At 50.6% G+C, this 15,202-nt stretch overlaps 1 protein-coding gene across 1 annotated transcript in view; it reads right to left on the bottom strand.

Moving 5' to 3' along the window:
* The window catches only part of SFXN5 (sideroflexin 5), a 116,380-nt gene that overhangs the window by 73,452 nt on the left and 27,726 nt on the right, over window positions 1–15,202 (bottom strand). Inside the window, 3 exon segments of the mRNA XM_060169120.1 lie at window positions 268–293; window positions 2,284–2,338; window positions 2,830–2,856. Of these exon segments, the coding sequence (XP_060025103.1) occupies window positions 268–293; window positions 2,284–2,338; window positions 2,830–2,856 (108 nt within the window).

The following is a 15,202-nucleotide window of genomic DNA, read 5'->3' as shown; positions in this document are numbered from 1 at the left end:
TAATTAATGACAATACTTGAAATGGGAAATATACAGGGATGCAGGCACTTTGAGGCCCTGTTGGGTGTACATTGGCACACGTTCTATGGAAAGAGGTCTGACAATACACATCAAGAGAATTAAAAAGAAATATATGATATTTTCTCCAGTGAGTCCCCTCCAGGAATTTATCCTAAATCAACAACTCAAATATTTATGAACAGCGATGTAAGGTTATACATTAAAAAATTTTTGTAGAAAAGAAAACCCTTTGAAGGTAATACTTACAATTGGCGTCCCAAAAGGAATGTAACCTGTGAGAGGACAGAGAGAAGAGTTGGGTTTTATAATCCCATCTGACTCTGCCCCACCTGCCTTTCAACTGTGAGGCCAGAGAGATTTCTGGCCTTGGCCTTGGCAGTGGCCCCAGGGAGAGGGCTCAGGTCAGTTAAGCGGGAGGCACCTCTAGCCCCAGACCTTTTCCCAGCCCAGCCCTCCCCAAGACAGAGGGCTCCCCTGTGTCCCCCAACCTCCTTGTCTCTGTTCCCCTCAGTCCTCACTCGCCCCCAAAGCCAGGGGCCCATTCCTGAAGGAGGCGCCCGTGGCCGGGGTGCCGCCACTCTGCACTTGGTGGTCCTCCCACGATTTCCTCCGGGAGCCACGAAGCCCCGCCAACCTCACCACAATGTCTCTGGAGGCCCTGGGACGTCCTCCTCCTTCCCTCAGCCTGTCTTTCTAAAACACACCCTTACTTTCCCAGCTTCATGACCATTTCTGGAAAGGGCATTCCCTACCCACCTGAGATGTGTGCCTCCAAGTGCCAGAGCTCTTTGAATCTCTAGGGCCCTGGCTGGACATCTCAGCAGAGCAGGAAAGGGCCGGCATGAAGAGCAGCTGGGCCCTGGCCGTCTCCCCACGGCTCAGGGCCCCCAGACTGTGGCAAGGCCCCCTCCCCCAGCCTCACTGCTGTAGGTGGGCATCCTCCTGTCCCAGCCACTAACTTACAGCAGCCAGTCAGCTGGTGGCCCAGCAGCAGGGAACCACAATTGCACGGGTTACGTCTAGAGCAAAGGTTGGTGTCCTGCGTGTGCATATTTGTACACATGAGCCGCCACTCTCCTACCTGCACCCCTCCAGGGAGAGACCCAAAGACTGATCAGAGAATCGCAGAATAAGCCAGTCTCGGGGGGAGAGCCTGCTATGGCCCCACGCAGGCACTGGGGAGGACCTGCAGCCGCAGCTACGAGAGCCTTCACCGCCTTGGAGTTCCTTACGGCAAAGCAAGGGTCACCGGGCACTAACTGCCCGTTTGCACAATGACATGTGCTTGTCTGTTCTCTCAGCCCCATGAGTTCAGGCTCTCTGAGGCGGCGGGGGGGGGGGGGGCCTGACTAACCTCCTGGACTGAGAACACCCACTGGTAGGACCCTTCCTCCAGCCGCCTGAGGGCTTCCCAAGGCAGCAGCCACCAGCCCTCCCACCCGCCCTGTGACTCAGGGGTGGGGGGTACACTCCGTAGCACTGAGAAACGGCATGGAGGAGGCATCAGCACACTAGTGTGAGTCTGACCTCCGCTGTGTGACTCTGGACAAAGCCCTTAGCCTCTCAGAACCGTAGGCAGGACAACCACGCCGGCCCCAGCCAGTGTATGGGCAAGTGCTTTCTAGGCCATTAAGCTCTACGTAACAGAGCTGTCCCTCTAGTGACCACAGGGCAGGGACTTCCTGAGGGCAGGGATCTTATACCCATTCTTCCATTACCCTCTCTACCCACTGGTCTCCACAGAACAGGAATCCGCCTCCCTGTGTGTGTAGTGGTACAAACGTAGTGCATACACTCAGAAGGGCAGGCTAAAAGTAGGATCAGAGACGAGGGAGTTAGTCTGGGGGTTAACTGCATGAAAAGGCTGAGTAGGGAGCAGGGCTTGGAAGGAAGGCACTCAGTGTGCACAGATAAGAGAGGAGTGGCTCATGGAAGGCAGGGCTTGCCCTAGAAGGCGTCACCCTGGGGCTGCTGCTGAGTGAATGGGGTGTAACCTGGCATTGGGGGCACCAGATTCACCTGTGGAGGCCTCGATTCTACCCCAACTGCTCAGGCAGAAAAGGCAGACGGGCACATTTTAACAGCTCCATAGGCTGGCCAGTCCTGTACAGTGGAGCCAAAGTGACCATGCAGGTGCGAGCGTGGTTGTGTGTGTAACAGGCTCTGTACGTCCCTCAGGCCAAGCGCATCTGGACACTCCTGGAGCCGTGACCATTGTAATTGGCCCAGGCTAGGCAGAACCAGAGGTTCCCAAGGGCTTACCTGACATTCTAAAGGGCATGAAGATCTTCTCATTGGTGTCCGGGTGTAGAATAGCCTGGCAAGAGCCGGGAACAGAGCACAGGGTGACAGCTGGGGAGGGAGATGGGACATGGGAGGGGGGAGGGGGAGGACAGCTCCCCCAGGAAGACTTAGGTGGCCAATGGCTGTATCCCACCTTGCCTTGTGGCCAGTCAATCCTTCCCACCACTCGGGGCAAGAGAAAACCAAACATGGGCCATAAACAGAGCTTCTCCTCCTAACTAGTGCTCAAAGCTGAATGCAGCACAGAGCCGACCATGTCTACCTTGCAGGCCCTCTGTCCCCCATGCCACGCACACAACAGGCCCACAATAAGGGTTTTGTGGAAGGAGCCCATGGGGAAGGAGGTCAGGGGGCCCAGGGAAAGGCAGGCTGACCTGAGCTCTAGTCTTCAGAAATTCAGACCCAGGTGCTGGGGAAGAAAGATGGGGGGTCGGGCCAGGGCAGGGCAGGGCAGGGTCTCTGAGAACAGCAGAAGGGAAGGAAAAGAATCTAAAATTGAATTACCTGCTTGATTTTCTGTGCACTCTAGAGCTGGAAGGAAGGAAGGGAAAGAGAGAGAGAAAGGAAAAGAAAAGAAAAAACAAAGATTAAAAGCACGTATCAGTTTAAGGTCTCAAAGCCACATTTTCTAACCAAGAGATCCAGCTGGGGATCTCAAACAGATTTTTTTTTTTTTTTTTTTTTTGTGGTACGCAGGCCTCTCACTGTTGTGGCCTCTCCCGTTGCGGAGCACAGGCTCCGGACGCACAGGCTCAGCGGCCATGGCTCACGGGCCCAGCCGCTCCGCTGCATGTGGGATCCTCCCGGACCGGGGCACGAACCCGTGTCCCCTGCATCGGCAGGCGGACTCTCAACCACTGCGCCACCAGGGAAGCCCCTCAAACAGATTATTTAAACCGAGGGTTCTCAATTCTGGCTGTGCCGTAAAATTACTTGAGGAATTCTTCCAGCATTTTCCTAACGCTCCCTAGTTCATTTTAAGGTGTGGCCAGGTAAGAAGCCCTGATTTAAATGAAGATACTTCAGCTGTCTCCCAGAATCACTAGAGGCAGCACAGCATAATTTTTCAGAGCTACACAGACTGCCTGGATCCCTGGATTTGCCACTTCTACCTCTGAGCCTCAATTTCCTCATCTGTAAAATGGGGTTAATAGCTGTGCTCTAACATTGTTGAAGAGGCGTATGAAAAGTGCCTGGAGCAGTGCTGAACACATAGTAGGTACTTTACAAGTGCTAAATCTTGTAGATATTATTATTCCTATTTTTGTTATTGTTATAAGAAGGTTGTGTGCTTTCAAATGAATGAGGAGGTTGTCTCTTCCAGCACAGCATGGGGTTGGGCTGGAGAACAATTTGTCAATTCCTTCAAATGATAAAAATACTGCATTTCATTGACTCTAAGACATCGTTGATCCTAAGACATACTATTATGTGCCACTAAGAAAGAAAACTATGGGGCTTCCCTGGTGGCGCAGTGGTTAAGAATCTGACTGCCAATGCAGGAGACACGGGTTTGAGCCCTGGTCCCAGAAGATCCCAGGTGCTGTGGAGCAACTAAGCCTGTGTGCCACAACTACTGAGCCCACGCTCTAGAGCCCACGAGCCACAACTACTGAGCCCACGTGCCATAACTACTGAAGCCCGTGTGCCTAGAGCCCGTGCTCCCCAACAAGAGAAGCCACCGCCATGAGAAGCCCCCGCACCACAACAAAAGAGTAGCCCCCACTCGCCGCAACTAGAGAAAAGCCCGCATGCAGCAATGAAAACCCAATGAAGCCATAAATTAATTAATTTTAAAAAAAAGGGGTTTCCCTAGTGGTGTAGTGGTTGGGAGTCCACCTGCCGATGCAGGGGACACAGGTTCGTGCCCCGGTCCGGGAAGATCCCACATGCCACGGAGTGGCTGGGCCCGTGAGCCATGGCCGCTGAGCCTGCACGTCCGGGGCCTGTGCTCCGCAACGGGAGAGGCCACAACAGTGAGAGGCCTGCGTACCGCCAAAAAAAAAAAGAAAACGGTGGCATAACGCCAAGACGTCCATCAGTTAAAAGATTCATCCCATTTAAGAGATGATAAAATGTGATAAAATAGCCTTTTTAGAATCAAGAAAATATAGCAAGTAAAATTTTACATTGTGGGCAAACCAAAGGCCAGTGCATTTTTAACAGAGCAAGAAGGGTATGAGGTAAGAGGGGAGACGTGGTCAGCATTGATGTTTAAAGTTTTATAACGGAATAGTTATGTTTCATTTATACGGCAATGTTGTCATCTGCGATATAAAGTAAGCTGCAGAATGCTACTGGGTAGCAATAATAGAGTTATAAAATTGATATACAGATCTTCTTCAACTTACAGTGGGGTTATGTGCCAATAAACCCATTGTAAGTTGAAATTATTTAACATTCCGAAAGTACCAAACGTCATAGCTTAGCCTGGCCCACCTTACATGTGCACAGAACACTTACATTAGCCTACAGTTGGGCAAAGTCATCTAACACAGAGGCTACTTTATAATATAGTACTGAATATCTCATGTAATTCATTGAATACTGTACTGAAAGTGAAAAACAGACTGGTCGTGTGGGTGCACAATGGTTCTAAGTGTATGGGTGGTTTCCCTCTCGATCTCGTGGCTGACTGGTAAATGCGGCTCGCTGCCTCCCCAGCATCACGAGAGTATCAGACCACGTAACACCAGCCAGGAAAAGATCAAAATTCACAATTCAAAGTACAGTTTCTACTGAATGCATATCGTTTTCAGACCGTCATAAAGTCTATAAATTGTAAGTTGAGCCATCATAAGTCAAGGACCATCTGTATTAAAGTTTATGCATTTTACTAACAGCAGTCCCTTAAGCCTAATGCACAGCCTAATCGCTCTGATTTTAGATACATTTCAAACATATTTGATTGTCTGCTATTCCAGACCCAGAAAGATTAGAGGCAGTAGATTTTTTTCTTAATTATATTTGAGGAACAGAGGGGACTAAAGAAAGAAAAACCAAATGTAGAATCACTGTTAGCCAAAGACGGTATGTGAGAGCATAATAGCAGAGAGGTAAGAAAAATGATAAAAGGTTGATCTTTCTTTGCTCAGAAAGTGCCTTCTGCAGTGCATCCCACCATGTCCCAGCATCATCCCAGGTGTGACCCCAGGCCCTGGGCACAGACTCCTAACACCCCACGCTCTCCACCCCAAATCAGAATCTCCTGGGTCCGGGTCCCCTCACCTTGTACAGTCATAGCCCAGCCCCTCAGAGCAGGGGCCTGCCTTTGAGTGCCAGGCCCCACCATCTCCTAGAGCCATGCACACAGCAAATCTAAAGCTATTTATTTTTTTAAAAAATTCAAGATCTCTTCATACAATTCTTATAAATAAAGAAAAAAAATCCCCATGATTCTGATGAACAGCCTGGGCTGAAAACACTGATCTAAGACATTAAAGAACAGTGTAAAGAGCAGGTGTTAGGACCAGGCAGCCTGCATTCCAATCACTTACTGGATGTGTGGCCCTGGGCAAATTACTCTGCCTCCATGCCTCAGTTTCTCCATTGGTACAATGGGGTGCTGTAAGGGCAGGGCGGGGACTATGCTTGGTGCTCCTGGCAGCTGGCATTTCACTTTGGGCACACAGCTAAGTCTATGCATTCCACCCTCCCCCACAGTCAGATGGCCTCACATGGCCGGGTTCTAGCTAATGGACTGTGGGTGGAAGTGGAGCTCACCACTTCCAGGCTTGGCCCCAAAGCCTCCCACAGAGCATCCAGAGGAGGACAATGAGGCCCTAGAAGACAGTAAAGCCATGAGGTAAAAGGAGCCTGGCCCCTGGACAACGGCATGTGCCAAGTTCCTGAGCTGCACTGGACTCTGACATGAGTGAGAAACAGACCTTACTGTATAAGTCCCTGAAATCCAGGGGTTGTTTGTTACAAGCACTTGGCTTATACTGACTGATACAGAGGTTCACTGACACAGGCATAGCTGAAATACTTGGCCCCTAGATCATGCTCCATAAATGCCTAACATAGAGGGGAAGTCAGTCAAATTAGCAGTATTTTTTTTTTTTTTTTTTTTTTTTTTTTTTTTTTTTTGCGGTACGCGGGCCTCTCACTGCTGTGGCCTCTCCCGTTGCGGAGCACAGGCTCCGGACGCGCAGGCTCAGCGGCCATGGCTCACGGGCCCAGCCGCTCCGCGGCATGTGGGATCTTCCCGGACCGGGGCACGAACCCGTGTCCCCTGCATCGGCAGGCGGACTCTCAACCACTGCACCACCAGGGAAGTCCGAGCAGTATTTTTTAAAAGGACTTAATTATTTTTCAAAATAACTTCATCTCTATTGTCTTATTCTTACAACATGCCTGTGAGGTGGGTAGACTACTTTCAGACAAAGCAACTCATCTCAGAGAGACTAAGTGACTCAGCCATGGTTCCAGGGGCCTGGTGGCAGGATGGAGATGGGCACCCAAGCCTCCTTGCCTCCAGACTTGTGTCCCCCCTGTTCTCCAGGGGCCCTCTGGAGCACACTGATGTCTGGTCTGGCCAGGGTGACAGCCAGGCCTGAGGCACGAGAAGAGGAAGAAGTTTGGCTGACATCATCTGAGGTCCCAGAACCTCCCTTTGCAGCCGGGCAGCAGACGCTCCTCCCCAGCACCTGTTCCTCCCCTCCCGCCCAAGTCCAGCCAAGCAGCCCCTGTAATCCACAGCTGCATCTGTGTCCCTCAGGTTCAAGGGCTGCCTTCTCCGCCCCCACCCAGAGAGCAGTGATGGAGACTCAGGCAGCACCGGCTCAGCAGCAAAGGCAGAAGTTCAGCAGGGGTGGGAGCAGGCAAGGCCAGAAGCCCAGAGCTCACAGGCGTGTTCTCCAACGGCGATGACACCTCCACCCACGGCCCAGGCAGGCTAGTGTCACAGATAAGTGGCAATGGTCCCATTAACTACTTGAGTCCCACACTCAGAAATCTGTTTCCATAGGACGGGTGAGAAAAGTAAAGCTCAGAACCACGCCCAGGGGCTCGGAGGTGGAGCCAGAACTACAGCTCGTGACCGGGGACGCAGACTCGTTCAGTCACATTTAGTGAATAAGTGCTACGCGTCAGATACCTTTCTCAGGGCTTTGTACATGTTAACTTATTAATCTCCTCAACAACCCTATGAGGCAGGGACCAGTATATCTCCCATTTTATAGATGTGGAAACCGAGGCACTGAGATATTTAGTGATTTGCCCACAATCCCACGGCAGCACTGGGATTTGAACCTGATCAGTCTGGTTCCATAACCCCCACTCTTGAATCCCCATGCGCCGTCTCTAAATGCTAGCATACCAGTGCACACTGTTCTGTTCCTTTAGGCATCTAGTATATATATGTGGAGATCTTTCCACATCAGAGCATGGAGAGCAGCCTTATTCTTCCTAACAGAAATGTTGAATGAATGTATTGTAAACTGCACCCTATTGGTGGACTTTTAAGCTACTTCTCTTCTTTTCCTTATTGTGGTAAAATATAAATAACATAAAATTTACCATTTAACCATTTTTAAGTGACAGTTCGGTAGCATTAAGTACATTCACATTGTTGTACACCACCAACCATCTCCAGAATTTTTTCATCTTCCCCAACTGAAACGCTGTACCCAGTAAGTACTAACACCCCAGTACTCCTTCCCTCAGCTCCTGGCAACTACCATTCTACTTTATGTCTCTGTGAATTTGACCACTCTAGATATTTCATATAAGTAGAATCATACAATATTTGTCCTTTTGTCACTGTCCCATTTCTTGCTATTACAACCATGCTCCACTGAATGTCCCTGGAGTTATCACTGTTATATCATTAGCACTTAAAGGAAAAGGATAAATGTATGCAGATATCTCTGGCAGGATACAGAAGAAACTGATGGTTACCCTAGGGAGAAGTGGGAAACTGGGAGACAGGGAAAGGGAAACTTTTTTTTTTTTAACATCTTTATTGGGGTATAATTGCTTTACAATGGTGTGTTAGTTTCTGCTTTATAACAAAGTGAATCAGTTATACATATACATATGTTCCCATATCTCTTCCCTCTTGCGGAAACTTATTTTTTATTCTATACTTTTTTGATAGCTTTAGAATTCCGTAGATTGTTCACGTGTTACCTACTCAAAAATGATTGTTAAAAATTTAAGAGTAACCACTAGAAAAATAGAAATAGCAGGCACAACTTCCAAGCCCCTTATTGACCTCTATGGCATAGACTGTTAACCTTCCGACAAAACCTATGCCCCTTCATCCACAGTAATAGAAAGGTAGCGGGCAGGTGGCTGACCTGCTGCACTACATTTCCCAGCCTCCTTTGCAGTTAGGCTTATCCATGTGACTGAGTCCTCCAGTGGCATCCGAGGGGAAGTGAGATGTGCCTTTGCCTGGCTAGCACCTCCCAGCCTATACTTGCTGTCACCTGCCTGTGAGCCAGAGCAAGGATGTGGCTGCAGTGCAGCCTGGGCTGTGCAGAGAGGAGGACCCAAGGAGATGGTGGAGAAACATGATGGAAGGAGCCTGGGTTCCTGAATGATCCTGTGGAGCAGAGCCACCTGCCCACCTGGAACTCAAACTATTGCATGGGAGAGAGATAAACATCTGTCTTATTTGAGCTGGTGTGTTTTGAGATCATTTCATTACAGCAGGTAGTATAGCCCTAACTAAGGTAACCCCCTTGGGGGTTTTGGGAAACTGTTTCCCATGATGTCAGAGAAGCCTTTCCAGTGGAGGGAGGAAGGAATGAGCGCTAAGTAGTGTTGAGGCTCTTCTCATGGCATCTGGCAATGCTCCCATCTCAGGAGGTTTTGGGGTGAGGTGGGAGGGACAGCTCCATTTTAAACTAAACTTCCTAGTCACGAGCTGATCTCATTTGGGTTCATCCCATCTCCAGGCTGCAGCAACAATAGTCAGGGTCGCAGATTTGGGGCCTGGCTTAGCCACTAACTCACATGGTCTTCCTGTGCCAGTCACCTCACTCCTTAGCCTTACATTGTTTTTTTGAATTAATCATACAGGAGGCGGAAGCTAGTCCCTCCAGGGTCCCTTCTCGTCTGATGATGCCAGGCCCAGCTTACAGAGATCCCAGGACAAGGCTTCGGGTCTGACTCTTCGGGTCTGGGCTTTTCCCTGGGACCTGCTGGACCCATGGGTCAGATGCTGGATGCAGAAATGGCAGCAGACACCACCCACAAGCCAAGAGCTGGTTGCTAGTTTGCAGTTTAATGAGCCAGCCCTGCAAACAGGTTACAGGCAAGGATAGTCCTGGAATGTAAAGCATTTGATGAGAGGCCAAAGGAGATGCAATGGACAGTCCATCCACATTGAGAATCTAGGACAGGGAGGCCCCCGTGTCTTCTGTCAGCCCACCAAAGCAGCTCCGCTTTAAAGTACAATTCCTCAGTGTGACCTGATCTCCTCTGGGCTCAGCCATCTCTCTCTGTGCCTCTGGCTGAACGTTAAAAAGTGCAACCCTGATCCCTTAGAACTTACTGGCTGCAGCAACAAACCAGTGTGGATGTGAGACTTTGGACCTTTCTTGATTTCTCAACTTGGAGAATGAGGACACAGAGGGTGTGGGGAAACAGTTGGGTGAAAGGTTGCTGGAACAATGCAGAAGTTTGCTGATTTCAGAAATGGCCTAAGTCTCAGCTGAGCTGCCATCTGAACCTATGAGAAACCCAGTGTAGAAGCCAAGGGAGGGGTAGAGAGTGGGCCCCAAACAAGCTTCAGGAGGAGAAGCCCTGCCTTCTCAGGGCAGAGACCTCTAGTGCCCAGACCCCAGATGGAGGAGTCACTGCCCAGGCCCTGTCCCCAGTCTGGCTCCTTCCCCTCCCCAGTCTGGTTCCTTCCAAGCTGCTTCTCCAAACCTCTGAAGCAGCAAAGACAGAGCCTATTTAAAACAACCTCCAGAAGGTAATTAAACAGAGCCTGAAGGGGATCCTTCTGTAAGGCAGAGGATGCCTCCATAAAACAACAAGAAATCTTCTTAATTTATCATTTGGGCCAATCCCATTATTCCTCACCATTAATTTTGTTGCCATGGTTACTCCCAGGTAATAGATACAAATGCATATCTATGTGGGGCAAAGGTACTCCCCAGTTCTACAGATGAAAGGAGAAGGAACATCCCCGCTCATTCTGCTACATAACACACATTAGCAGTCGCGAATTTCGTGTACACACAGCTTCTGTCTCTTAAGAGGCCAGACCCTGCAGTCAAACCATTTTCTGGGAATTGGAATTCCAGATCTCCTACTTGTGATTTGGGGCAATTTACGTAATCTTTTTGAGCCTCCATTTCCTCATTTGTGATATAGGAATATGAATACTTACTTTCAAGGTTCTTGTGACGATTAAAGAAAATTCATTTATCCAACAAATATTTATTGAGCACCTGTTATTTGCTGGGCACTGCTCTAGGCACTAAGAATATATCAGTGAAAACAGAGACCAAAAATCTCTGCTTCTGTAGAGCTCACATGCTTGTGCGGACAAACAATAAAAATAATAAAAAGTAAATTTTCTCATATGTTAGAAGGATGAGGGCTTCAAGAAACATGGGAAAGTAGGACAGGGTAAGGATAGGGAGTGTGTACTAGCAGCAAGGATGGATTTTTAAAAAAATGTATTGCAGTAGGGTCCTCGCAAAAGGAGGGGTGAAGGATGGGGAATACTCAGGGGACACAGGAACACAGTGACATGACCAGGGCCACAGCTCCTGTCATAGGGGAGAGGGGTGAAAAGACCAGGGCTGGAGCTGGGGTGGTAGAGGGAAGGGTGAGACACTGAGGTCGCATTCCCCCACCCCCAGAAGCACCTCTAGTCCCTGGATCCCCCCCACTGGCCATGGACCCCCAAAATTCCATCTCTTGTCCTGCCTCTGACCCTAGTGGCTCCTTCTTTTGCTTCCCTTGACTTTTCCTTCCCCGGATAAATTCTCAAGTAGGATGATGTATAGTAAGGTGGTCAGTGTCGTTTTCATTGAGGTGACTTTGGAGGAAATACCTGAAGGAGGGAGTGAGGCCATGCAGATATCTGGTTGGAGATTATTCTGTCCAGCAGAACAGCCAGTGCAAAGGCCCTGAGGCAGAATGGGCCTCCCCAGCATGTTTGAGGGACATCAAGGAGGCCAGTGTGACTGAAGTGGACTGAATAAGGGAAAGAGTAGTAGGAGACAAAATCAGAGAGGAATTAGGGTGTTGCAGCTTGTGCTAAGGACTGTGGCTTTTACTCTGAGTTTTTACTAGAGCTGTGGTTCTTAACAGGAAGGCAGTTTTTCACCAGGGGCCATCTGGTAATGTCTGGTTGTCATTAATTGGTACCCAGTGGGTAGAAGCCAGGGGTGTTGCTCAATGTCCTACAGTGCACAGGACAGCCCCCACGACAAAGAACCGTCCAGCCCCAAATGCCAATTGTGCTGAGGCCGAGAAACCCTGGAGCAGAGAACCGTGTCATGCATATTCTCACAGATCACTCTGAGTACTATATTGGGAATGAGCAGAGGGGGCCCAGGCAGAATGGGGAGACCACCCAGGAGGCCACCACAATGACCCAGCCAAGAGATGAGTCTACAGCACCCAGTACAACTCCTAGCACATCATACACATGCTTCAGCTGATACTAATCACTTGCCTATTTTGTGCTAACGATAAGGGCCAACCTGTAGCTGCCCCAGAGGGGCTGGGTGCTGGTCAGGACCCCAGAAGTCTCTGGCTAGGGGTCAGGGTAAGAGGCGGATGTCAGCCAAGCTTCTGACAATCCTGCAGATACCCAGAGAAGATTCAGGGTGCAAGTATTTTTAACTCTCCAGTATCTTCTCTTCTATTTTCAGCAAAGCCCAAACACAGCTGACCCCATTTCTGCTCTGCCAGGGGAGGAGACTGGCAGTATCTCTTACATCTCTGCTGCCCTTTCTTGGCGGGCTGCAGGCAGAATCCATCCTACATGGGGCCTCTGAGCAACCAATATGCTATGCTGGGTGCTGCGTGGGCTCGGAATAAGGTGGGCGGGTTCCCAGCCTCTGGGGAATGTGTAATGATGGGCCAGAACAGCCACTCAGAAGCCTACGGTGGCTCCCAGAGACCTGCCCCCCTCACTCCTGACCACCCCAGTCACTCCCAAGCTGGTTTCCTTATCGGCAAATACCCCTCCCCATCTACCTGGCACAGAATGATCCGATCACAGTTCCACTGTCCTGCATCTCCCTTGCTGCGGTACAACACGGCCAGCATCTCTCCGGGGTTTCAAAAACTTTCACAACCTGGCCCGAAACTTCCCAGCTTCCTCTCTCAACTTCTCTCCCTCTCTCTCTTTCTCTCATCACGCTCTCTCTCTCTCTTCACTCTACTTCTCGGCCTTTGTCTGTGACTTACGGGGACGTCCGTCCCAGGCCTTGGGTCTCTCCCTACATTCTACATCCAACCACTTGCGTTCCCCTGCATGAAGCCCTTCCTCAGCACCTACGTTCTCAGGAGTCTCTCACCACTGAACTCCTACCGTAGCGTAACTCCAAACTGCCTCGCCACCAGCCTACCTCCAGGCGCCTGCTTACCTGTGCACCTGCGCGGGAGCTAGCTGCGTGAGGGCAGGAACCTGCCCCACGCCCACCTGCCGCAGCGCCTTTCACGTACCGGGTGCCCCACAGATGCCCATGACCTGGCCTGGCAGGGTTAACCGCACAGTGTGACTAGGGCTGCGAGACGTGCACACACACCAAGCTCCTCTGACAGCACCCCTACCCCCCCGCCACTCACTCTGCCCCATGTTAGCACACACATTCCACTCCAGAGTATCACCTTCCCTTCCAAATCCACCTTCAGATAGTGGGTGAGAGATGGGCATTGGATCTTCCAGGCCCAGCGTTCCTGTCCCACCACATACTAGTTATGTGACCTGAGGTAAGTAATATAATCTCTCTGAGCCTCCCTTTTCTTACCTTTAAAATGGGGTTAATATAGGCATCTACCAAACAGCGTTTCTGTGAAGATTAATTGAGTTAATACTTGTAAAGTGCAAATATTAACACGGCTCCTGGCCCTTGGTGAGCTCACAGTGAGTGGTGCCTCATTACCATGGGGGAGCGTTCCATATTGAACCCCACCCATCTCCATCCACGTCAAACCATTCCAGCAAGGTCCTGGCATATAAAATGCACACAGCACAGCAAACATCCAGAAACTTAGCTGCCCGGGCTTACGTTTTTGCTCCCATCTATGGCTTTGTTGTTTAACTGATAGCTGCAGTCCTTATTAGGGTTCCTAGCCCATCAAATTTCTACCTGTCAAGCCCAAAGAGTAAATTATACTTATTTTTATTTTATCCTCAGGACTAATTTTTCATCAGTATAGCAACTTTTCAACAAGTTAACAGTCTCTGGAGGAGATATCGGTCACCTGCTAACCAAGGCCATCGGGGGGAATGAACTATCAATCTGCTTGCACGAACCCCCTGGTGGGATGTTGTAACTGGAGGGCAGGTTAGATAACAAAATAGTGCATAGGATACCCAGTGGTGCCCATGACATCAGGACAGGCCCACAGGCATCAAGACACAGCCACGGGCTTCTGACTCACACACCTGCAAAAGGACATCAGGGCAGGCACAGAGCCCAAGAACACAAAAGGCCACTCTCCACAATGAAGTCAAGAACCATCCCCATCTACCTGGCACAGAATGATCTGATCTGTGCTCTTCAGACAGCACAGGCATGACCCTTGAGCAGGGCCAGCCTGAACCAGGAATGGGGACTTCATGAATTCCCGACCACTGAGGCTTCCCCAGATCCTGAGCTGGTATGTCACCACCCTTCCTTTCTTCCTGTGGCTCTGGAAGCCAGAGGGGTTGTGGCTCTGCAGATGAGGCCCAGGGAGGGAAGTACTGTGAGATCTGCAGCACAGCCCAATCCCAATGCTCTGGGGTGCCAGGAGGGCGGGGGACGGGCAATCTGTTTATGGGGGGACTGAACAGCAGGCTCACACCTAGAGCACTGTGCTACCCAGCCTCCAGATGGACACTGCAGGCATTACCGACGTGAGCCAGAACCGGGAAGTACAGCTAGTGCCAGGGCCCCCCCACCCTCTCCCCTCCTCCCAGCTCCCTGGAGGCACATGGGGGCTTTCAGGATAGAAAACAAAGGAGGCCCAGGAAACAAGACAGGCAGCTTTAAGCTACTGAAGGGAGCAAAGAGGGGAAACATGGCCTCATTCCCCAAACTCTGAAAGCAGGAAGGAGTCCCAAGGGGTGAAGACAGGCTAGAGGGGAACTTGGGCTGGGAGCAGACACAGGATCAGGAAGGACCCGGAGGCTGGACCACCCCTGACAGGTCCACGAGGAACTGCCACAGTCTGAGGACTACTCTGGCCTAGAGAGGGGCGTGTCAGGTCACACCTCCCAGGCTCCTCAGTGCCCATGGCCAGAGGGCAGCACCACGCTCAGGAATGGGGAGATCCCAGCCTGCCCTCCCTGCTGACGGCTGCCCCCAACTCAGCAGGCAACACAGACACCTGAAGATGGACCCTGCCTTACCAGCACTGCAGCAACTCACGTCACTTCCAGGGCCCCGCACAAGGACATCGGCCAAGGGGCTGCCTCTGTTGGCACCTCTGCCCTCCCTCCACGTTGTGGGCTGCAGTCCAGCACATTCGCCTGTCCCTTCCTCTGGAGGCCCCATCCTCTCTGTGTACATGATGTGCTTCCTCGCCTGGACTCCTCCTATCCACCATCTCCTCCTCACCAGACCCTACTCATCCCTCAAGTCTCAGGCTAGAAATCTCTTCCAGACTCCCCTAGTCTGGGCAGGTTACTCCTCCCTCTGCTCTCCCACAGCATCATGTGTTTTCACTGTCATTGCCTAGATCCTGGGGA

Source organism: Lagenorhynchus albirostris, chromosome 13 (assembly GCF_949774975.1).
Source record: "Lagenorhynchus albirostris chromosome 13, mLagAlb1.1, whole genome shotgun sequence".
In the NCBI taxonomy this organism is placed as follows: domain Eukaryota; kingdom Metazoa; phylum Chordata; class Mammalia; order Artiodactyla; family Delphinidae; genus Lagenorhynchus; species Lagenorhynchus albirostris.
This window is presented reverse-complemented; position numbering and strand designations above follow the sequence as displayed.